This window comes from Vitis riparia, chromosome 15 (genome assembly GCF_004353265.1).
Source record: "Vitis riparia cultivar Riparia Gloire de Montpellier isolate 1030 chromosome 15, EGFV_Vit.rip_1.0, whole genome shotgun sequence".
Lineage (NCBI taxonomy): Eukaryota > Viridiplantae > Streptophyta > Magnoliopsida > Vitales > Vitaceae > Vitis > Vitis riparia.
The window spans coordinates 21,647,159-21,672,004 of NC_048445.1; the positions used below are offsets into that span (position 1 = coordinate 21,647,159).

Genomic DNA, 24,846 nt, shown 5'->3' on the forward strand with positions numbered 1-24,846 from the left:
TACTTACAAAATAATAAATATATGTAGACCCCTCTTTTGGACAGAAGGGTAGAGGTATTCTTTATAAAGGGGAATAAGAGACCAACAGTTGGAGGAATATTATGCAAAAGGTGGTTTTTTCTCTTTTTGGGTTGGTTAGGGAGAGAGAAGGTAGGCAAATGGTAGGGCGACACATAGAAAGGATATTCTGTAGGCTATTGGTAGCTTGAGAGGAAAGAAAGAGGGGGAGATGAGTTGAGTATGGTAGAGGAGTTTTTTGAGATTCAAGGGTTTGAGTGAGAACTGAGAAAATGTGTGAAATAGAGAGAGTGAATTGGTAGAGAGGGGATTTCAGCTTCAGTGAAGGCCATTCTAGAGAGAGTCAGAGAGAAAAAGGGGGGCGTTTGGAACAACAAAGACAAGAAGAGAAAGAGAGTAGCAAAAGAGAAGAAGTAGAGAAGTAGCTCGTCGTTCTTTTTCTTGCCCGAGTATGATTACAACATATTTTACATTTTCCCATTTTAGAATATTCTCTCCCGCTTCCAGCTAATTTTGGGTTCATCTTGATGCTTGAATGTGGACTTTAGATATTGTGCATATTTGTAAAATCTAAGACCGATTTTTATGCATTTTTGTGTGGTTCTAGTCTGACTCTTTTAGCTATGTTTATGAATAACTTGTGCATATCTCTGCTCACGAATAACTTGAATATGAATCCATCACTTACTTTGATTGTTAAAGATCATGCTCTTGCTTCCTTTTGATTCCACCTATATCAAGCCCATTGACACTTACGAAATGGAGCTAGGTTTAACCGTTTTTTTTTCTTGTTTTTGTATGCTTTGTTTCTATTTTTACTCTCTTCTCTGATTATGTTTTTGCGTGCTTGGGGGTGTTGAGTATCTCATTGGGGATGACCATCTTGTTTGGGGGGCTTCTAAGAGAGCCTTATGCGAGCCACTTTGCATACAGTTGGAAATTTCAGGGTGCTTGTAAAACCATGTGAACCACTGCAATGGAGATGGATTTAGAAGGTGAAGAAAATGATGGTCATTAGTGTCGGGTTGGTTTAATAGATTCAGCTGCAAAAGGCATTGGTAATGCACCATGGTCTTTGAGATTCAACATCATTTAGCTCCACTGGTACGTGTGATTCGTCCCCAATTGGTGTACCTTTGATTCAGTCCTCAGACGGGAGTTATCAACAAAATTTATAAACCTAATTCACCATATACTAGGGTAGCATAGCTAGCATAGCATAGTGGTTCTAGGATCGTCCACAGAGATGGGTTTTCATTTCACACCTGATATTAATTTAAAGAATTGGATTGGTGCTTTTTCTTTTACAAGTTAGCTTTAAAAGAAAACATAATCTTTGGTTGAAAAAGGTTGGTTTTAAGCTAACCAAAAATAGTAATTGATTTTAATTACAAAGAAAAGGTTTCTTGGATTTTCAGGTCACTAGGTTTAGGCTCCTTATACAAAAGGAAAGATTCCGGATCTTTTCCTCGCATTGGGGATTTAACCTATAGTTATCCTCCCAACTGGTGTGTTACAGCTGCTTCCCATTAATGGTTTCAACGCTAAATCCCTCTCACTGATGCATCTTGCAATGACTCGTACCTCTCACCTAGCATTTTCTATTCAAGGTGATCCTTAACCTTGGATTACCCTTCAAAAGCTCGCAAGAGCTAACTAATGGATGTCTCCAGGGAGTCTAAAAGCTTACCAAGTGTTGGCTATTCTAAGTAATCCTACCTTTAAACCACCTCCCAGAGGCTTGCAAGAGATAACTAATGGATTTCTATGGATTGAGTCTGAAAAGTTTACCAAGTGTTGGCCCAGGCGATTATAAGGGATTTTAAGTTAACTAAAAATATAAAAACCATTACCGAGTCACAACTTCCTCTTCATTAAAAACCGAAACAAGGAAAACTTCCACTTTTGTATTCGGGTCCTTTACCTAGCTTCCTTCCGTCCAATAAACAAAAAGTCTAACCACTCATCCTTTGAGAAAACATCCTCAGAGGTTGTTTGGCTAGAAAGAAAAATACAATCAAGTGAGTAGGTAAGGCAGAGCAAAGCTCTGTATATTTCTTACTAAAAAATGTACAAGTGATCTCCAAGAATGTCTTCCGAGATTCTGAGATGATATTACAAAGAGATATCTTAAGATATATATAGAGAGATATTTTCAACCCCTCAATTAGATATCCTAAATATCTAAAAAGATCTTCAGTTGATTACAAGGAGAGAATAGATAATTATACAAAATATCTTGAGGTAAAAATCTAACGGAGTCGGTGCAAAAATATCTGAAGATTACATGAAGATTTCGCAATTGAGATATGGAGCTGCGAAAATTTCGCAAGAGGAAAAGGAGATGCGAAAATTTTGCAAGTGTTAAAAAGTGGCTGCGAAATTTCCTTCTGTCTTGCGAAAATTTCGCAAGTGGTTGCGAAATTCTTCAGTGTTAGATTCTTTCTCTGATTCTCTTCCTTGCACACTTGATTGATTTGGAAAAGGCTTTGAAGCTCTCCAAAACTTGGATTCTTCATGTAATTTAGCTTCAATCTTGCTTTGTCATGGATTATACCAAGTTCTCCCTCATTCTTGGCTTGTTTTAATGATAAAAAAGCTATCAAAAACATCCAAACTTGCCAAAAACTGATTAGCAACACTTGTAAGGGTCCTTAATGTGCCAATTGAGTTAAAAGGTAATAAATACTACTCAAAAGTGTTTAAAAGAGTTTATAAGAAGCTATAAAAGAGCACTTTTTGAGTAGTAATCACTCTCCCCAACTGACATATTGCTAGTCCCTTAGCAATGAAGGAGAGAAAAACAAAAATAAAAACAGTAAAATAATTTACAAAATCATGTTGATCACTCCAAAAAATCATAAGTGGCATGATTGTAAAGCATACTCTCACATGGAACATTAAAGAAGCAAAACTCATCCTTTAATAAGAGGATATAAAAAATCTTACCTGATCATAATTCATACAGAGTAGGCATTATACAAATTTAAGCAATGAGAGGATTTCCACTCTCCTAGGCTCAATCATTACTCTTCCACAAAGATCTATGTTTTAAGCTTATTAGTTTCCGAATATAGTACTCTGAACTAATCTCTCTCTCTCTCTCTCTCTCTCTCTCTCTCCCCCCCCCCCCCCCCCCCCCCCCAACCTAGTTCTTTCTCAGACTTTAGCAAACTGACGACTTCCAATAGGCTAAGAACGCACCTATTTTATTTCACAATTTTTTTCTTGTAGGCATGCAATGCTTAAGGTATTGTTTTCTAAAGTGTCCATGTAACGGGGATCCATTGATGACTCCCAACCAATAAAGGTTTAGGGCATCAAGCTTTAAGGATCTTTTGACCACTAACTCCTTGGATTATGCCCTAAACTTTTGAGATTGGAATTGAATACCCAAGCACCTACAATATGTTTGTAACGACCTGCACCCAACCATGTAGATATTGTCCCCTTGGGCCCAAAGCGGACAATATCTACATGGTTGGGTGCGAGTCATTACAAATGGTATCAGAGCTGATCCCCGACCCCGGTGTGGGGGTTTGCTTGGCTCCGTAAGGGGTGTTGGTTTGTTTGACCCTGCAATCCCGTGGGACACAACAAGGACGTTGTGTCTGCATGGGGGGGGGGGGGGGGGGGTGTTTGTGATGTCCCACATCGGATAGGGGAGAATGTTCTTGGCGCTATATATGTAGAGGCTCCTCTTAACCAAGTAGACGCGTTTTAAAGCTGTGAGGGCCCCCTTGGGCCCAAAGCGGACAATATCTACACAGTTGGGAGTAGGCCGTTACAAATGGTATCAGAGCCAATCCCCGACCTCGGTGTGGGGGTTTGTTGGCCTCGTAAGGGGTGTTTGTTTGTTTGGCCCCGCAATCCCATGGGTCACAACGAGGACGTTGTGTCCGCATGAGGGGGTGTTTGTGATGTCCCACATAAGATAGGGGAAAATGTTCCTGGCGCTATATATGTAGAGACTCCTCTTAACCAAGTAGACGCGTTTTAAAGCCGTGAGGGCCCCCTTGGGCCCAAAGCGGACATATCTACATGGTTGGGTGTGGGTCGTTACAAATGGTATCAGAGCTGATCCCCGACCCCGGTGTGGGGGTTTGTTTGGCTCCGTAAGGGTGTTTGTCTGTTTGGTCCCACAATCTCATGGGACACAACGAAGACGTTGTGTCTGCATGGGGGGGTATTTGTGATGTCCCACATCGGCTAGGGGAACAAGTTCCTGGCGCTATATATGTAGAGGCTCCTCTTAATCAAGTAGACGCGTTTTAAAGCCATGAGGGTCCATTTGGGCCTAAAGCGGACAATATCTACACAGTTGGGAGTAGGCCGTTACAAATGGTATCCCAATGGGGCCCTCACGGCTTTAAAGCGCGTCTACTTGGTTAAGAGGAGTCTCTACATATATAGCGCCAGGAACATTTTCCCCTATCTTATGTGGGACATCACAAACACCCCCTCATGCGGACACAACGTCCTCGTTGTGACCCATGGGATTGCGGGGCCAAACAAACAAACACCCCTTACGAGGCCAACAAACCCCCACACCGAGGTCGGGGATTGGCTCTGATACCATTTGTAACGGCCTACTCCCAACTGTGTAGATATTGTCCGCTTTAGGCCCAAATGGACCCTCATGGCTTTAAAACGCGTCTACTTGATTAAGAGGAGCCTCTACATATATAGCGCCAGGAACTTGTTCCCCTAGCCGATGTGGGACATCACAAATACCCCCCCATGCAGACACAACGTCTTCGTTGTGTCCCATGGGATTGCGGGGCCAAACAGACAAACACCCTTACGGAGCCAAACAAACCCCCACACCGGGGTCGGGGATCGACTCTGATACCATTTGTAACGACCCACACCCAACCATGTAGATATTGTCCGCTTTGGGCCCAATGGGGCTCTCACGGCTTTAAAACGCGTCTACTTGGTTAAGAGGAGTCTCTACATATATAGCGCCAGAAACTTACTCCCCTATTCGATGTGGGACATCACAAATACCCCCCATGCAGACACAACGTCCTCATTGTGTCCCATGGGATTGCGGGGCCAAACAGATAAACACCCCTTATGGAGCCGAACAAACCCCCACACCGGGGTCGGGGATCGGCTCTGATACCATTTGAAACGACCCGCATCCAACCATGTAGATATTGTTCGCTTTGAGCCCAAGGGGGCCCTCATGGCTTTAAAACGCATCTACTTGGTTAAGAAGAGTCTCTACATATATAGCGCTAGGAACGTGCTCCCCTATCCGATGTGGGACATCACAAATACCCCCCATGCAGACACAACGTCTTCGTTGTGTCCCATGGGATTGCGGGGCCAAAAAGACAAACACCCTTACGGAGCCAAACAAACCCCCACACCGGGGTCGGGGATCGGCTCTGATACCATTTGTAACGACCCGCACCCAACCATGTAGATATTGTCCGCTTTGGGCCCAAGGGGGCCCTCACGGCTTTAAAACGCGTCTACTTGGTTAAGAGGAGTCTCTACATATATAGCGCCAGGAACATTTTCCCCTATCCGATGTGGGACATCACAAACACCCCCTCATGCGGACACAACGTCCTCGTTGTGACCCATGGGATTGCGGGGTCAAACAGACAAACATCCCTTACGAGGCCAACAAACCCCCACACCGAGGTCGGGGATCGGCTCTGATACCATTTGTAACGGCCTACTCCCAACTGTGTAGATATTGTCCCCTTGGGCCCAAAGCGGACAATATCTACATGGTTGGGTGCGGGTCGTTACAATGTTAAACTCCACCTTTTTACCCTTGTAATGAGCATTGAGGTCGGTGACTCCCAACCAATAAAGGCTCAAGGCATCGGGCTTTAAAGATTTTCACTATATATTCCTCAGACCTTGCTCGGGTTTCAAAGCAAGTATAACACTTTATTCTTTTTTTTTTTTTTCAAAAGCTCACTGGCCTTTTATTAGGTGTCTCAACACTATTAAAATGAGGTCAAAGGTACCAAGTCTACATTTTCCTAAGTTCAGGAGGTGAGATAGTTTTTCATCTTATAATCAGAACCTAATGTGTATAGTGTGTGGTAAGATTAAAGTGGAAGAAATAAGGTTGAATTCAATAGGAGTTTCAATAATTCATCAACTTTAGTAAGCATAATACAAACTCTAATATTTAAATAAAAAAGTAAGAATTCAATTTCTCCCATTTCATTTTGAGAATTTTTCCTTAATAACCATGGAAAGTAGAGTAAAAACTTTTAAAATTAAGAAAAATTTTAAAATTAAGCAAAAAGTACTAAATTAACAAAATAACTTAGCATTATTAACAACTTCCTTCCTTTACTCTCCCCCCAACCAAGGTCAAATTGCCCTCAATGTGGCAAGAACGTAAATAAAGGGAGGAAGTGGTACCTCCTGAGTGACATGGAGTCTGAGTCGTGTAGGAGAAACCACATGATTAAAAAAAAACAAAAGATTAATGAGTAAGGGAGATAGAAAAGAAAATGCCAAGTATAAACCAAAATGATATGTATATATTACTTTGAGAAAGTACAATGAAATGATCATGTAAGACATCCAATCCCAGAATATAAAATATCAACACAAGTAATAATGTTTACTAATATACTAAGTAAATACAAAATAAAGAAATGATCAAGGAACAGGGTTTTCTGGTGGAGATGATGGTTTTGTGGCTGCCTCGTGAGTGGCCTGGGACGGGACATCAGCTTTGATGGTCCCGGAATGTCAGTTTGAGGTAGTGTCAGATGCTGCTACATCTAACAAAGGATAGCAATATGTTGGTCCTACTGAGCACGTTTGTCTCTCATCTTCCGGAATAAATCATTGTGCGTAGCGGTTAGTGTCTTGAACAACTGTATCATGGCACAAAACTCCGTGGCAGTTATGGTCATAGGGGCCTTCGATGTAGGAGGTGCAATTGGTGGAATAGGAGATGTAGCAGGAGGATCAGTAGAGGTGGCCTGAGGCATGGATGGTGTAGCAGGGGTGGGTGGATAAAACTCTGTGGGATGCTCGTCCTGCTGTGCCTGCTCTATCTGTGTTGGCATTGGAGATGTTGGCCTGGGTGAGGCTGCTTGAGGTGCTGATTCCGTTAGATTCTTACCTGCCAGTTGTGTCCATTGGTCGAGAGTGAAATGCTCTTGACAATGGTGGCGGCGCTCAAGATGGGGCTCAGTAGGATAGCCCATATGCTCCAATATATGGCAAAGTAGCCTCGGAAATAGTAATGGGATAGTGTCGGCTCGCTGTAGCTTCTTCCTGTAAACTTTCTCCTTAAAGTATAGGAGAGCGGCCATAATCAGGTGATGTGGCCCAAAATAGAAGCCCTCAGATATCCTGAATAACGCGTCCAAGATGGGTCCTCGCCTCTGCACTGAATGCTGAAGAGGAAAAATGTTGGACCGTAACAATACATCTACCAGGAGCATCCTAGATGGAAGCTCCTTACGTAGAAGGTATGAATCTCCAGAGGTCCCTCTCGATAGAATGCGGACTATGTCTTGCTGAGATATAGGGGACCACTGTCTGAAATGTGCTGGATCCTCTGACTGAAATGGAATATGGAGAGCCTCAGCAATGTGCCTAGCCTCTAAGATACCCTGGCGCCTGTCTATGCTGAAACGAATGGCTGTGGGACTTTGGGCGCCCTGAGTAGTCATGGACTGATAGAAATCCATTGCCACTCTGGGGTAGAAAAACTCCTTGGGAGTCATCAGGCGCTCAAGATGGTACCTTTGGAGCAGTTCAAATGAATCCCTAAGGTTCGGCTGCTGTCGCATAGCCTCAATGTCGAAGTAGAGCTCAGAATGAAATGACCTAGCTCTACAATCTGAATTGCCCTCAATGGGCGGTGCAGTAACCATAAGTCTCTTGATGATGGCTTCCGGAGCAATGCCGGAAGAATGCTGAGAATCCTCTATGCCTTGAGAATCAGGCTGCACATGCCTAGATATCTCTCTGGGGCCTGAGGTCCTGGCTCTCTTTGGCGAAATTCGGTGTACTGATGACTTTGAGGGTAGAGAAGTTGGCGGTCTCTGTGTTGAGTATCGGCGTTGAGGAGGGTTAGAGGGCACCCCACCCTCAGAAGATGGAACAGTCGGGGCCTAAGAAGCCTGAGATGAATCCTGAGGGGCGGAGGCACTTGGCCGAGCCTCGCGAGATGTGGACGGGTTTGTATGGCCCCCTTTGATGCGCGCCATGGCTGAAATAGGCAAGAGATAGAGGTGTCTTCTTCTTCTTGGTAGTCGCGGGGCGTGGAATGGCGAGGAAATTGCTTCGCAAGGTGGCGATAAGCTTCTCACAACAGAGGATGGGTCGTGCAAAATAAACAGAAGCTTTGGAGGTCTTTAAATAGGAATTTTAAGTGACCTTTAGTTTCCCTCTTGACTGTTGGAATTTTGCATAAGTGACTGTTCGCATTTCGCAAGGCAAAAATGGGTTGCGAAATTGCTGGCAGCCCTTGCGAAAATTTTCTCAAGTGAATTTGGTGCTGCGAAATTTTCCCATTTGGACTTGGCTGGTGCGAAATTTTCGCATTTAGATTTGGCTGGTGCAAAATTTTCGCATTTGGATTTGGTTGGTGCGAAATTTTCACATTTGACTTTTTTTCCTGCGAAATGCTTTGTTTTCCTCTATTTTTGAATTCCCCTGTATTTGATCATCAAAAATTAAATTAAGTCATAATAAAATACTCCTCAAGCATGGAGTATTTGTTTGCTTGCTTGAACAAATCATCCATAGTTGTTGGAGACTTCTTGGCGATAGATTCAAAGAAGGGTGTACTCAGGCAGATACTCCTTTTAAAGATTTGTAGGACGACATCCATGTTGTAAGATTCCACTTAGAGTACTATCTACCTGAACCACTTCACAAATTCCCTCAGTGATTCATTTTCTTGCATTTTTATGTTTTGCAGGGTATTGATGTTTTGCTTATGCCATGTTGAGCACAAATATTATCCCACAAACGCCTCCGATATATCCTAAAAATTATTCACAGAATTCATCGAGAGGCGGTGGAACCATGAAAGAATCTGGCCGTGGAGGCTAGCTGGAAAGACCTTGCACAATAGTGCGTCATTCCTTATGTCAAGGGTCATGAGTTGCCTATAATGTGTGATATGGTCAAATGGATCGTTGGTTCCATCGTACGTGGAGAACTTCAGGACCATGAACCCTCTTGGGGGCTTGTAGTTGATGATGTAAGGGATGAAAGGCGTGGAGAGCATGTCATCCAGCAGCCTGCCAACAGAGCCGGGGGACCTTGGTTGGTCAGATCCCCCGCTAGTTGTTGTGTTAGCGGATGGGGGAGCCAGCTTGTCATGGCTAGTACAGTAGAGAGACCAAGATATGCCTCCTAGAGCATTACTACATGTGGTTTTCCCCTCATACTAGGCACCTGAGGCCCTAGCCTGGCATGCATTGCATCTAACAACTGTGACCTTTTATCATGTCTTCTTTTTGTCGAGACACGAGTGGAATCGGAGCTTTCATCTAGAGGCGCATGGTAGGCTGATGAGGATCTTTCTTCAGGCTGCATTCCTTGTTTCTTAGAGGGAAACTTTGCGTTCCCAAGATACGATACCTCCTCATTTTGCTTGGAGTTCGTTCGCTGACTTTTAGGTTGTCGGCTACAAGGAGGGCCTGATGAAGACACCTACATACACAACACCTCGTTCTCTTCCTTGAGTCTCTTTGCCTCATGGAGTAAGGCTAGCACTTGACGCTCACTTTTTCACTGGCGTCTCTCCATACTTTCACTCCAGTCGAAGTAGCCCTCGCTACCATGGTTGATGATTGGCTTCTTGAGGGTGTTGACATCTTTATTTCATTCCCAGATACAACGCCAATGTTGATACCGGATCAACTGAGGATGGGTTCCTCTCTAGGTTGGGAGAGTGAAGACTTGTGTCCAGCTACTAAAGTCTGATGCTCTCCTCTTTCCTGCACGAAAGATGCCCGGACGGGTTATCTGGACATACCCTCCGAAGCTTATGTCAAACACTTAAGTGAGTAAGAACCCTTTAAGAGAGAGTAGATAAGAGAACTCACAATGTTGCCTCCCCCTGAATTCTACTTCAATGGGGTTTTTATAGGGCTCAATGGGGGAAAAGCACAGTAGTGCTGAGCTGGCCCTTGACTTAATGCTATAGTGATGATTACGCAGTAGTGACAAGGCAATCATCACAATTGTAAGGTGGCTAGCGGTTGTGTCAAGCAGCATGTCATGACACAACTTGTCGTCCCTTCAATCCTGTTGAAGGTATGGTATTAGACGTGCTAGTCTACTGATGTAGAAGTAAGGATGGGAAGAGTCCCATCAGTCATTCCGGTGTTAAATAGCCATTGTCTTGCATATCAGAGAGGATTTGGGGCTGTCAAGAAGATGTGGTCTGAGCAGTGGCCCAAATGGTCCGGATATAATGTTTCTGAGTGCTTTGAAGGTTGTCCGATCAGTGATGAAAGGAGTGACACGTGGTCCAGCTAGGGTTCTGCCATGTGGAAAGATGTGTAGAGGCACATGTGGGCAAATACGTGGGAGAAGGTCCCCACAGTTATCTCTTACCACACTATGGCTTCATGGGAACACGTTCAATGGGCCAATTCCTAAGAACATTGGAGAATTAACTTCTTTAAAGGATCTGTATGGAGCTGGTAAGTCAAACTAGGCAATTCGAAGCTACTACACTAGGCTACTCAACAAATCTTCAACCTGCAAGTACTCAAGTATATGATTTGGAGACACGGGTGAGATTAATGGAGAAGTGAGATTGATGGAAAAGGAAAGGAATATACTAGAAGCTATATGTTTTTTATATTCTCTAGATTGGATAACCATAATGAAGCTGATACTGGACCCCACTTGTAAAAACTTCAGCACTGTGACAAACCTTGAATAAAGATGTGTTTCTTAAAGACCTCAATGAATTCGTTGGTACCATTTCGGATGAGCAATGTTCTGATGACGACACCATGCATGATTGGAATGATACCGATAGCTGCTAGTGTTATATAGAATAGTATGATTATGGAACAAGGCAAGTACAGGAAGATCCACAAAGGTTAAAAAGACAGTTTAGAACCTCTATTTTTTTAAAGGTGTAGACCCTCAATTTTGTCCTTTGACACTTGCATTTATCTTAAGGGTGTCACATGCACCCATTTTTTTTCCATATGGCACCGCCATGACCCCTTTTTAGGCTTGATCGATGTTCAAGCCTTGTGTAGGTTCATCTGCGATCCAATGTAGTGCGAGTGTGTAGTTCATTTTGGAGTGTTGTCATGGCCAATTCCCTAGTTGTTCACATCATGCTAAAGAAGGGAAGTGAGGTCTCCCTAAAACTTCAGTTCAGTTGGAGTTCATAGGAGCAGGTTTGAATACGGAGCACTTGGGCTTGTTTTGATCATATCTCCTTCATTCAAACTCAGAATTGCACACCATTTTTTTAGATTCCTTATTCTTCAAGGAATATTGTATAAAAATTTTAGAATTTTTCTCAACCGGTTGATCAACGGGTTTGTCAAGTTTTTTTGAGGCGGTCGACTAGTTGCCAACCGGTTGACTGGTTCGTCGGGGCTACTAGTAAATGACACTGTTTTTGGCTCTTTTGATGCCCTGTTTCTGAATGGTTTGAGCCCGTGTGCTCCAGATAGGTTTGGGGAATAGTTTTAGGTCCGATTTTGGCCATTTTGTGGAGAGATTGTAACCCACGTTGAATCCATGTGGATTCTTGGTGAGTAAGGCATGTTAAAGTTACTAGGGGCAGCTACCCACCTTGGGAAAAGGAGAACTAAATGTGTTGGGGGTTCCAAAGCTGAAGGGGTGGATTTCCAGAGCTAAAGGAAGAGGAAAATGGTGTGGTGCAGATGCTGAGAAAGAAAGTTCGAGAGGTTTTTGAAGGGGAACTAAGAAAGAGGGGGGAGAAAAAAAGAATCCTAAGAAAAGACACTACAGAAGGGAAACTAAGAGAAACGTGGGGAAAAAATTCCTAAGAATCTCTGAGGATTTGGGTGACCTGAAGAAAAATAGGAAGAAGGAAAAAAGAGAGGTTTGAGGGAAAAATTGGGGAAATTTTTTAAAGAAAAACAGAGATAACGAGAAAGGAAAGAAAAAAAAATCTTGAAAAAAAAATGAGCAAGCCAATTTTTAATTAAAAAAGATTTGAAATCCTTCAACATCGATACCCTTGTACACCCTTGTACAGTTACCATATTTCACTTATACACTTAGTGTAAATAGCTTGTACAATGCCATAAATTGGACATAGCAACACCTGAACGTCTGCTCATACATGGGTTAACCATATTTGTGATGTCTTAGTTAATTGAATAGGGGAAAACTGAAGTCTAAATTTGTTCTCCAACTACTAGTCATCATATTATTAAAAAAAACAACTACTAGTCCATGAGTCTTACACAATAATCATACAAACAAATCAGTGAATGATGCACATGAAAAACCTTTCTACTGACTTCCTACATGCAAAACATTTAATATTCACAAACAATTTTCCCTATTATTATTGTCCTACTCAAACATAAAGGAGTTTCAATCATACAATTAATGGGGTCTTAAACATAAAGAATTTTTAACAAAGATGGATGTGACAATTCATCCCTAAAACTAATAAAAACACTCTCAATCCTCCACAAAACTGGGTTCCAATTCCACAAATTGTACTAACCCGAAAACCCCTACTAGTGTTGCAGTGGCTTTAGATCTTCAAGGGAATTCTTGCTTTTCAAATCCGTTTGACCTGAAGGAATTGTCAAGACATTGCATGATCTTCACACAATTTTCTTCCCTAAACTTTACCATTTCACTCTATGAACCATACTCAAATCCTCTCTCTGAATTTATTATATTGAACAATAGACCTAGGTCATAGCCACATACACATTTTAAAGATATCTAACATGGCGACTTCAATTGACCACATATGAAACCCAAAATTTACAAACATTTAGTATGGAAATTTGAAGGGTATATTTGTTTATTGATATTTTATATCCTCTCTCTCAATTATGCAACTTATATGGACAAAAGGTTAATTTTTCATTGGAAATGAGTGTGCGAGTTCTTCAAAAGTATTTGAAAACCTTCAAGATAGGTAGACGTGTACACCCTTGTACAGTTAGCACATTTGCCTTGTACACTTAGTGTAAATGCCTTGTACAGTTGCAGAAATTCCACATAGGTACAACTAAACAAGTGCTTAAGAGTGGGTAAACAATGTTTCCATTCTCACGGATCAAGAAAAATGAGGAAAAATTTGACCCTAATTTTGGTTCATATTCATGATTAGTGGAGGAGCTAATAGAATGAATGAACATGGTGGACATCAAATAAAATGCATGCAATGGGTGTGTGGTCAAGCAATGTGTGTGAGGAATGTCCCCCATGATTGGAAATAGTAAATGAGTAAGTTTTTGAAAATCATTTCAAATCCCTTAAGATAGTCACCCTTGTACACTCTTGTACAATTAGTATATTTGCCTTGTACACTTAGTGTAAATGTCTTGTATGGTGGTAGAAATTCGACATAGCTACAACTAAATAAGTGCATATAGGTGGGTTAACCACATTCCAATGTCATGGCTGAGCGAATAGGAGGAAAATGAAACCCAATTTAGGTACATATTTAGCATTACTACAGTAGCTCATCCAATGAATGTATACAAAGAGAAATGAAGAATGTATCCTTAGAAAAAGGGAAATGAGCAAGCCGGTTTTTCAAAAGGATTTGAAATCCTTCAACATAGGTACCCTTGTACACCCTTGTACAATAAGCACATTTATCTTGTACACTTATTGTAAATGCCTTGTACAGTGGCAAACATTTGACATAGCTACAACTAAACACATGCATATGGCTGGGCTAACCATGTTCCAGTGTGATGCCTAAGGGAAAAAAGGGAAATGAAACCCAATATAGGTTCCTATTCATCATTAGTGCGGGAAGTCATCCAATGAACATGTATGAAGTAATAAAATTGAATGGGATGAGTGCGTGATCAAGAAATGTGTCTGATGAATGTCCCTCATCCTTACAAAATGGAAATGATTTTAAATGGATTTGAAATTCTTTAATATAGGTACCTTTGTACATACTTGTACAATTAGCACATTTACCTTGTACACTTAGTGTAAATGTCTTGTATCAAGGAAGAAATTCCACACTACTACTGAATATCTGCTCATACATAGGTTAATCATGTTTGTAATGTTTTGGTTCATAAAATAAGGAAAAACTGAAGTATTATTTTTTTCCCCAACTACTAGTCATAATATTATTAATTTTCAACTCAAACATAAAGGAGTTTCAATCACACAATTAATGGGGTTGTGCTTTGGATCGTAGTAGAATAATTTTCAAAAATATGAATGTCACAATTCATCCCTAAATCTAATAAAAACACACTCAATCCTCCATAAACCTAGGTTGGAATTCCATAAAATATACTTACCTCATATATCTACTCCAAAAGGCCATACACCCTATTTAACATATTTTCATCTTCATAGGATGTTGTTGGGTCACTGCTATCATCATGACCACACTTGTAGCCGCTTTAGATCTTCATCGAAGTTCTTCATTTTCTCCGTTTTGTGTGGTGGACCAACCTCACAATCGTGACAACCATCTTCTCTGCTTTCAAGATACGTTTGATCCGAAGAATAGCTATTCTGGAGGAATTGCATCATCATCGGAGAATCTTCTTCCCCAAGCTCACTATCTCTCTCCGTCGACCATACCCATTTGTTCTCTCTGGACAATTAACCCAGCAAGCAGATTCTAAAATCAGATTTTTAAGACAGATGACATGCCATTTTTTAGGAGATCTTCTCCATTTTTGAGTTGTTTACAATCCTCAGTTGCTGAAGGAACAAATTCGAAGACGTTGGAGTTGAGGGAGAGAAAGGGGTAGGGGGTGGTGATTGGCCTTTATTTCAAATTTTAAAGACTAGTGACATGACATTTTTTATTTAACAAGTATGAAACCCATTAATTTAAAAGCATTTGAGTTGGAAATTTGAAGGGTATATTGATTTTTTCATATTTTATATCTTTCCCATCAATTATGGAATTTACATGGACTAAATCTTAATTTTTGGACCCACTTAGGCCCAAAACACAATTTTCCTAAAGTTCAATAGGTATTTTAGTTTATCACTATTTTATATCCTTTAAATCAATTAGAGATGATATATGTATTTTTGATCAATTTTCCCTCAAAGCGCAATTCTCCCTTGAGAAAAAGTGGGCGACTGGCCAAAATCCTCAGAATTTATCAACGCGTCATTCCCAGAACACGCCAGAGCCACGCGTCCCTACCTTCCATGTGTTGTGTCATCAGCCGTGATGTCCACACTCGCAGGGAATTAAAGCTCAAACGTCTCCAGGTCTATTAAAAAATCCCAACTTCTGATCCAGCCACCATCCTCCCCTTCTTCACCACCCAAAACATGGATGATTCATAGAAATTAAGCTCCATCCGAGGTAAACCCAGTTGCGTTTTTCAACTTTCTTGATTTCAGGGTTCAGATTTCTATTTCTCAAAATGTATTGCTGCAATTTGTACTCATATCTATCTGGGTTTCACAGTCCTTGAGTCTTGCCTTGTCATGGAGATTAATACCGTTTCATAGAGTCATCAGAATTCTGTTCTGTTCTACCTTATTTTTATTTGAATCCGCACACATGTATAATTTCCTGTTTCCATACCGTTAGTCGAAAAATCAGCAATTGGGATTTACTGTAATAGCTATGCTATTCGACTTCTGTAACTTGACATTTTAGTGGGTAACCTCCACTACTCATTATTACTGAGGATGAATGCATGCTTGTCTTTCTGGCACTTAAGGAACTTCCTTGAAATTGTTATGAATTGTTTAACTCCTTCATTCCTCGAATGCACATGTGTTTATGTGCCTTTATGGCTGGTCTGGTTCTGTGCCAGAAATAAAATTTATTTTCTATTTAATAGGAATTAGTGACCTTAGATAATGCAAATATGATTTTGATCAAATGAAAAGGCTTGGGCCTTTTTTTTTTTTTTTTTTTTTTTTTGTGAATGAAAAACCTTCTTTAAAGCTTGAGAATTGGTGACTACTTTCAGAATTAGTGACAATTGTGGTCAATTAAGCTCCTATCTCTCTTCATATGCAATAAAAAATGACAAAGAAATACCCTATTGGCCTAAGTCAGAGTCTTGATAATTTTTCCCAAGAGAATAACAAGATGACATTTTACTGTAATAGATGCTACTCATTGTTGGGCATCATAGAGACTCCAGAGGAAGGTGGAAAACACAGATGACCCTTGGAGGTATTTTGGATTTTCTCACTATGAAAATGTTGTTAGCCACCAAGATGTTGGATGATGGTATCAATGCATGGCAGGCTCACTGTAGATGGACAATTAGTTTTTTGAGGATGTGTTATGATCAGGGTGCCTGTTTTTCGTGAAACTATTTGCTCAATATTTAAGTTATGATTATGGGTGTGGTTTTAAATATTATTACCACTGTTATTATTATCAAATACAAATTAAAATGATGAATTCAAATAATTCTTATATCATGCCTGCATGATAGTGATTAACAATTTTCCATGACATGATTAAATAATGATACACTAACCTGCTTTCGGTGCATACGTGTTTATATTGATGATAAAACCGCTTGTGTGCTTCTTGTATTCTTCATGTGTACATGAGTTGTATCTCTTTTTTTGTTAGACTCTTATTCTAATACATTTATCTTAATTTCCCTATATAAAATAATAATAATAATAATAATAATAATAATATTCAAGGAATGTGGTTTTGTTTCACTGATTTTGATAAGAACTGCATTGAGCATGTGAATTTCTCAATTGAAGAAAGTTGTGGGCCTGCCCACAAAACTGACGGACCAAAATGTGGTTTTTACCTAGCTATTTTGGTTCTTATAGGCAGGTATCAATGTATCCAAGATTTTTTCTAGATGTATTATTTTGGAAGGGCACTTGCTTTTCTTACCATTATCTGTTGTTAAAATGACTTTGATGGAGCAGTGATGCTAGTAAGTTAAATTAATGGGCTTGACAGGGTGATATCCTTGGAATATGAAGAAGAATTCTACATGGAGTTGCAAATTTTCACAGGGTAACCTATAAAAGGTGGAGAACTTAATTAATAAGGGAAGAAACATGTGCGACACCATGAAGCTCTTTGATTCTCATTGTCACCTCCAAGATCCAAGAATCTTGAACATGGCACCACAACTGATTGAAACAGCCCTTAATTCTGGCATAAGACATTTTGCTGTTAATGGAGTATCCGAGGTAGTATATCAGTTGAATATCATCATTAAAATTCTTCATCTGACAGATACAGATAGTTAGTTGACAAGTTTTGTTGTTGTTGTCGCAGAATGATTGGCATTTGGTGAAACAAATGAGTGACACCTATCAATGTGTAGTTCCATGCTTTGGGCTTCATCCTTGGTAAAATCAATTCTTCTTGTAATCATTTTCAGATAGACTACTAATAAGTAGGTACTTATTAGTAGAGTGAGTCACTTAGTCTGAGGAGGGTGGCAATGTGATGCTTCTGTTATGGTTGTATTTGCAGGTATGTTGCAGAGAGGACTCCCTTCTGGTTCAATACTTTGAAGGATTTCTTTCATGCTACTCCTGCTGCTACTGTTGGAGAGGTTTTTTTTTCTTCCTTGTCTGATTCTTATTATTTTTGAATTACCCAACTTGTATGCCTTTTATCATAAAGGAGAGATTGATGCAAAAGATTCGAATGTGAACCTTTCCTTTCAAAATCTTTACCTGGCTGATCCATCCATGTCACCTCTTTGTTAGTCATAAATCAATATTTAAACTAGTGGTCCTACTTTGAAAATTAGCCTGAGTGCAAGAGTTTGGTGGTGCATCCAAGATTTAGATTCTATGATCTTCATGTTCATATTCATCTCTTGTTTTCAGATCTTAGATCACACAACAAGACAAGGAAAAAAGTGACATTGTGACACAATGCTTTATGATATTACAACTATAAAGCAAGGTTGTAGAGGAATTAGGAACATAAAGTATACATATTTTAGGTATAAGTTGGGAGAATCATTAGCATCTCTTATTATAAAAAATTGATCAAAATACTCTTACTAGAAATAGGTGATAAAGAACTATTAGAAACTGTACTTTTATCCTTGTTGGAACAAACAAAATGTGGAAAAGAGAGAGGATACTTCATAAATCTGTCATGTGATGGGATGCTTGTGACTTGAGGTAGAGGATAAAGGGACAGAAGGACTAGGAGCAATGGGCTGCATTATGTCATTTGTGTGGATGGCTAATAGAAAGGGCCTATTGCAGCTATATTTGCTACTGTTTGAATCATTCTCTTCCATAGACAACATGACCTCTGGAGCAGACTTATGAGTTGGACTTAAAATTGGTGGTTGAATAGAGTTGCTATGAGTGATTATTCCCCAGAAGGAACACCCATGTAGATATGGATGTAAATGCGAATTGAAGCTTTGGTGGTAAATTCAACTGTTTCCCTTTGCATGGTTAGCCATTAGGTTAATTGTAATGTTCCCATCATATGAGTTTATCCAATGTCCATGAGTAGCTATGAATTACTTACCACCTTACTTTTCTCCCCTTTTGTTAGATATAAACATAAGCCCCTTGAATCTTAGAAGAAGGGACCTTTCCTAATGGTTTATCTGCTGGCTTGTTCTTATTTAGGATTCAAAATCATGCATAAATTTCTTTAAGGGAAACCCTCTTATTCAAGAATCTTCCAATAATTTATATATCTTCATTATAAATCAAAGATATATGGATACTTAAGGTAGATCAATCTCTTCTAACAAACACAGGCTGGAGAAGTAGACTGATAACAATTAATCCATTTGTTCACACTAACAATCAAGCAATAGTTCTTGCTTAGGAACAAAGCTCAGTAATAACATGCTGTACTTCCTTATTAGTCCTTGGAAACATAAAGGCATTGCTTTTCTCTGGTTGCATGTACCAAAGTATCCATCGCATGGATCTATATCAAACTCCCATCTCTCATACAAAGGAGCAGATCCTTCTGCCTTGATGGTTTGACGCTATCAATTTAGTTAATTCTTTTACTTGTTCTTCTTCTTAACATAGCCAAGGTCCCTCTCTCCATAAGGCAATCATTCTGATTTACTTCATATTAAATATTCAGTCACCCTTAGTTTTACGGATGTCAGCTGAACATTCTCACACTCCAAACCAATTTTAACCACATTTGAATTCCAATTGATGGATGTAAAATGCTTGAATACTACTACTAGACATATTTCCCCTTGTATCAGGAATTACAATTCAGAAAAGGAATTACTCTCACCCAAAGTCACAAATTTATGACTGAACAAGAGACATCCAAGCACTTTGACTGCATGAGGGCTACCAAACCTCAATCTGAAGGATGATAACTAATTCTTTTTACAATTAAGTAGTCTAAACAAGTTATAAGTAGGTTCACACTATGAAAAAGAAAAAGTAGCAGTTCCTAATCAGCAGTGCCAAAAAGCAGAAAGATGAGGAAATTGAGGAGAAAACTTGCAAATGCTTTCCAACCCCAAAATAAAAGCCTCTCAAGGAAAACCTGACCACATAGCAGTGATCTGTGGGCCAAAAAAATTTCTACAATAGGAAGGTGTACCCCCATGTTCAAAAAAGATCTTGTTTGGTTTTGGTTTTATTATTATTATTATTATTATTATTTTTAAGCAAGCATACAAATTCCACACAAACACACACACATAGAGCTTCCTTCTCTCTCTCTCTCTCACACACACACACACACACACACACTCATGCACACACATGAAGAGAAAAGAGAAGTTACAATTATGACCCTTGTTTATTAAACGGCTACACTCTTAACAACTAACATTTATAACATAAGTATGGACATATTGCATGATTAAAGTGAAGTCTAATGTAAAACTTACATATGAATTTTTTCAGATTGGTCTGGACAAGGGCTCACGTGGAAGGGAAATCGATTTTGTGAATCAGGTTTCACTAACTTTCCCAACCTTTTGTTGGTGGTATGAGTTTTTATGTTATTTTTCTTCATGATCTTGACACTTGAAACCACTTCGAGCTATGTGAACATTTCCATGTGTAATGCATTTGAAGCTCAAATTATTCTGTCTTATCTATTTGTAATTTTATGCACCCTGATTTCTAGATTGTTGAGAAATTTTATTGTAGTATGCATAACTGCATTTGGTGTTAACAATAGTTCCATTTGGTGCACCTCTAGTCAATTGCGTGAAAATTGTTACATTTAGCTTTTCCAACATTTCTTGTTTGCTTGCTAGTTGATATTTTTCTTTGGTCGTTTGACTGTGTGTTGAAAGACTCCTTAAAAGGCAACTGTTAAAGGATCTCTTGAATTTGATTATCTCAAATGTGGACCTGAGCAAGATTCTATTACTCATTCGTACATAAATCAAAAGGAGGTGTTTGGAAATATTAGTTGACGATAGACAAAATTTCATCATTTATTCATATATTGATTTCTAAAGGATTAAATATTCTTACTAATGAGGCTACAACTAAGCTTAATAAATCATAATACAATAATTTTTCCTGGAAATCAAAACTCTCCCAAATATTTGGGCCTTTGCTGGGTTAGTGGTTAATAGAATAGTAAATATTAATGATCTGCTTCAACTAAGGCAATCCTATAAAGAAACCAATAATAAAAAAAAAGAATATCCCATAAAATCATTACCCTGTATCGCTCCCAGGATCGTTTAAATTATGATGGTTATTTCTTCCCTCTGTTTTAAAGTTGTGGCAGAGACTATGCTTATGCATTCCTGCTATGATGGTTACTTTCTGGGCATGATTTATAAATGAAACCTGCTACTCTTTAATCTGAGTTTTGTGCTCTTAGCTAGGGTCTGTTATCACTAATGGAGCATAACTAAGTCACGTATTGCTAGCATCTCTGGTTCACTTACCATGCTTAAATTTGCTTGTTAATGTGCTGTAAAAAATCAGTAATTGAACTGGGAATTCAACTAGGCAAAAAAGTTATATAATGGAATTTGCAGATACTTAACTCCCTAACAAAAAGGAAGAGTACCACAACCCTTCCCTATCGAAAATCTCACAAACCTGATATTTCATCCTTTTCCAACCTGATGAGGGAAATTCTGATTACCCTGTAAAATGCCTTTCTTTGGCAAAAAAGAAAGGTTCTCACCACTAAAATGGCATCCAATCCTTTCTCCTACTCTCCTACTTGCTTCTGATAATAGAATGCTAAAGAGATGTTTTCCTTGAAGATGTTTTGTGAAACAGTTTTATTTGTTTAATTTTCTGTTCCAGGTTGAAGTTTTCCAGCAACAGCTTGAACTTGCCAAAGAGTTGAAAAGACCAGTTTCTGTCCATTGCGTTCGTGCTTTTGGTGATCTTCTTCAGATAATGCAGTATGGGTCTAAACGTTATTTGTATTTCACTTAATAGTTATTGTACTAACATGAAAATTCTTAGAAAGATAGTTGAATTAGATTTCATGACAGAAATTGATAATTACAGGCGCTTTACGATTCAATCAAGGGAAACAGAGAACTTTATTGTGGCTGGAACATAGAAGTTTAGAAAATATGCTGACATCAGTGGGTAATATCAATATTAATATAGAAGCACGATGGAAACAGTAGCAAACATAGAAATCTTCTATGAATGTATGAGAAACACTGAAATAGAGTTGAAAATAAACTGCATGGACAATGCATAAGTGTGTGGTGTAAAAATGCTAGAATGAACCTGACTAAATATTAATGTTCATTACAAAAAAAAGGCTACAATGTTCATCTTTCTTTTATTCAATACAACAAAAGTGTTTTTTCTTATTAAAAACACTATAGTGAACCTTAATGAATATTGCATTTGTTCACCTTCTTTTGTAAATATATCATGTTAATGCACAAATCTTTTAGAGGTGAGATGTTTAATCAACTACTTCATGCAGTGGCTGGCAGTTAATAATAAAAGATTTAGGGAATTTAAAATATTTCTTTTGGAGCGAAAATCTTAAGTGTAAGAAGGGGATTTTTGTTTCTTTGTGGAACTATGTACCAGCCATACTGAAAGGCAAGAAGTGTTTAGATGTAAAACATCTAAAATGGCAATCAAACAAAAATCATCCCTGATGAACTCCACTATTGCAACTGTTGCCATAATTTCCACCTCCATAACAAGGCCATTGTTGCCATCGCCGCCATCACCATTATTGCTACCACTAACAATGTACATCCTTCTTCTCCCTCCTGGGCCACCGTGCAATCTATGCTACATGGAATTCAGGTTGGGTGTCTTGTTTGAGTGCATCTCTCTGGGTGTTTCAGGTTCCATAGCCACACACATCATGTTTGATGTGGATACTTCGTACCTTTGGAAATATGAACGTAATGTTACCTGTTGATGATTAACATCACCATTTTCATCACCAGTTCCACCACCATTGCCATTAAGTCCACAACTAGAACCATTATTCTCCTCTTTGTCACCACTATCATGATTGACATGTTCTGTTATTCTCAATGTTGCCCACTACCTTCACCCCACTTTTTAGAAACTCTTTTTCAAATCGTTGATGCACCAATATTTGGCATAATCTTTCAGTTGCGACGTAGTTCATGTCAAAATCCTTTTGAAGCACAAACTTAATGTGTAGGTCCCAACCTCATGAATTTTTTAGCTGTATATTTCTGGGTTTTACATCTGGACCCCACCCCATATTTTTGTAATTTGTTAACTGTAGGTTGTGACCATGAAAAGGTGTACCCCAGTTATTTCATTTATTATTATGTTGTGGTTGCATAATTGTATGTTATACATGCTTACTTATTATAAGTACATATTTCCTCAGACATGTTGGACCTTTTCCTGCTGGTGTGATTCTTCATTCTTACCTAGGATCCGCTGAAATGGTTCCTGAATTTGCCAAACTTGGTGCTTACTTCTCATTTTCTGGGTATCTTATGTCCATGAAAGAACAGAAGGCAAAGAAAATGTTAAGGACGGTTAGTTCATCAATGCCATTGTTATGTGGTAATGTTAAAATGTAAAATGTTTCTATTTTCAAATGTAAATCCATTATATGCACTTGAATTCATTTTATAGATACCTGTGGAAAGGATTTTATTGGAGTCAGATGCACCTGATGCTCTACCAAAATCAGATTTGGATTCTCTGTTTTGGGTTGAAAGAGACTCTTATGCTTCTAAAGAGCTTCAGACCAAGGACATAAACCCAGCTTCAAGTTCAGGCAATCTTTCTGATAATCCTGCTGCGAGAAATAAATCAGTACTGCCACAAGAAACACTTAATCATCCGGCTAACATTCATAGTGTATGTCTCTAGTTGTCACCCTTTTTCTTTCACTTTTTCCTTCTATATTTTACTTTATTTTATTACCTGTTCTGGAATCAATTATTCAACCATATTTAGTAAAGCATGGAATATTTCATCTTTTGCAGACACAATGCTGATCGAGTCCCTTGCTTTCATGTTTTACTTGTGACAAGTTTAGATTGAAATTCAACTATTTCTAAAGGAACAAGAGACCCTCATACCATTTTCTAAGGAATAGAAATATTTCGATTTGCTAGACAAAGAAGCCACCATCATAATTTCCGAACAAAATACCCTCCCAACCTACTGTGGCCATCCCATCTTGAATATGTGCCAGAAAAGAATCTAACATTCACAACTCCCGGTATTGAAATCTTCTAATCAACCTAGGATTCCAATGACCACTAATCCCTTCTACAAACTTACAGAGGGTTACAACAGCATCAGAGTATACTGCTATGTTAGTGGCTCTAACCATAACATTTTTCTATTTTCTATTTTTTTTCTGTCTGTTCATGTTTTGTTTTGTTCTAGTTGAATATGTGGGTTTTGGTTATGGGTACTCTAAATGGGTTTGGGGAACACTTGACTGCAATCTTCATTCATTAAAGCTCTTTGCTTGGCCTTTCCCGTAGCTTTATTTTGCTATCTTCTCCTTTACATGAACAGCTGAATTTTGCTTGCCTCTGAGTTCCTATCTGGGTCTTTCTGCCAACGCTGGAGTATGGGCATTATACAACACAATCATCTTTTAGTAGTTTATATATTAAAGCGTATTGTGTCTCTCTAACCACCATATCTGAAATTTCATTTCCCCCCACCCAAAAAAAATTGGAAAAAAAAAATCATCTTATAATGAAAACAACATAAGGTCCTGCCTTGTGCATTCTTACAGCTGTTATTGGTATGCTATATTGAACATTTTTAATGTTGTTTCCTATATTCCAGGTGCTCCTTTATGTCGCATCTTTGCTTGAGATGAGTAAGGAGGAGCTTGCAGAAATAAGTTACAGGAATGCCGTACGCCTGTTCTCTTTTGAGGGTTCAAAAATATCCCTTGAAGCTTAGTTTTTGTTTTTAATTTCTTTACCAAATCTATATGAAGATTTGGAGTAAAAATCTTTACCTCTGCTTTAATGTGTAATGTTTTTCCATGAATATTTGTAAACCAGTAATAGTGCAATGCTTAAATCCCGTTGAGGCCACTAGATCTGAAAACCAAATACAAACTATTTATATTCATCAATGCAGTTTGAGCATTTGAGCATCTCTCAACATAGTATGAATTTCATTTAGGTTTTTGTAACTATAATTTCTTTGAGAAAACAGGAGATTTGAGTGTATGAGCATCTGCAGTTTGGAATTTGAATGTGTATCATGGGTCATATGGCCTACCAATAT

At 39.0% G+C, this 24,846-nt stretch overlaps 1 protein-coding gene across 4 annotated transcripts; it reads left to right on the forward strand.

The window, feature by feature from the left end:
• Positions 1 to 216: 216 nt before the first annotated feature.
• On the forward strand, positions 217 to 24,720 carry LOC117932143 (uncharacterized metal-dependent hydrolase YabD). Of its 4 annotated transcripts, none has more exons than XR_004654116.1 (10): positions 15,336 to 15,529; positions 17,120 to 17,355; positions 17,444 to 17,517; positions 17,645 to 17,726; positions 20,038 to 20,088; positions 21,415 to 21,515; positions 22,961 to 23,114; positions 23,215 to 23,442; positions 23,571 to 23,905; positions 24,394 to 24,482. XR_004654116.1 is itself a non-coding variant. In XM_034853222.1 (10 exons), exons 3-10 carry the CDS (start codon positions 17,221 to 17,223, stop codon positions 24,511 to 24,513), a joined length of 945 nt encoding a protein of 314 aa, XP_034709113.1. In that variant the 5' UTR covers positions 15,336 to 15,529; positions 16,291 to 16,357; positions 17,120 to 17,220; the 3' UTR covers positions 24,514 to 24,720. The 4 variants fall into 4 exon arrangements, 3 of the variants coding, with proteins under 3 accessions (XP_034709114.1, XP_034709113.1, XP_034709112.1); XM_034853222.1 differs by lacking the exon at positions 23,571 to 23,905 and adding an exon at positions 16,291 to 16,357 and having other exon boundaries at positions 24,394 to 24,720; XM_034853223.1 differs by lacking the exons at positions 15,336 to 15,529; positions 23,571 to 23,905 and adding an exon at positions 217 to 467 and having other exon boundaries at positions 24,394 to 24,720.
• The last annotated feature ends 126 nt before the right edge of the window (positions 24,721 to 24,846 follow it).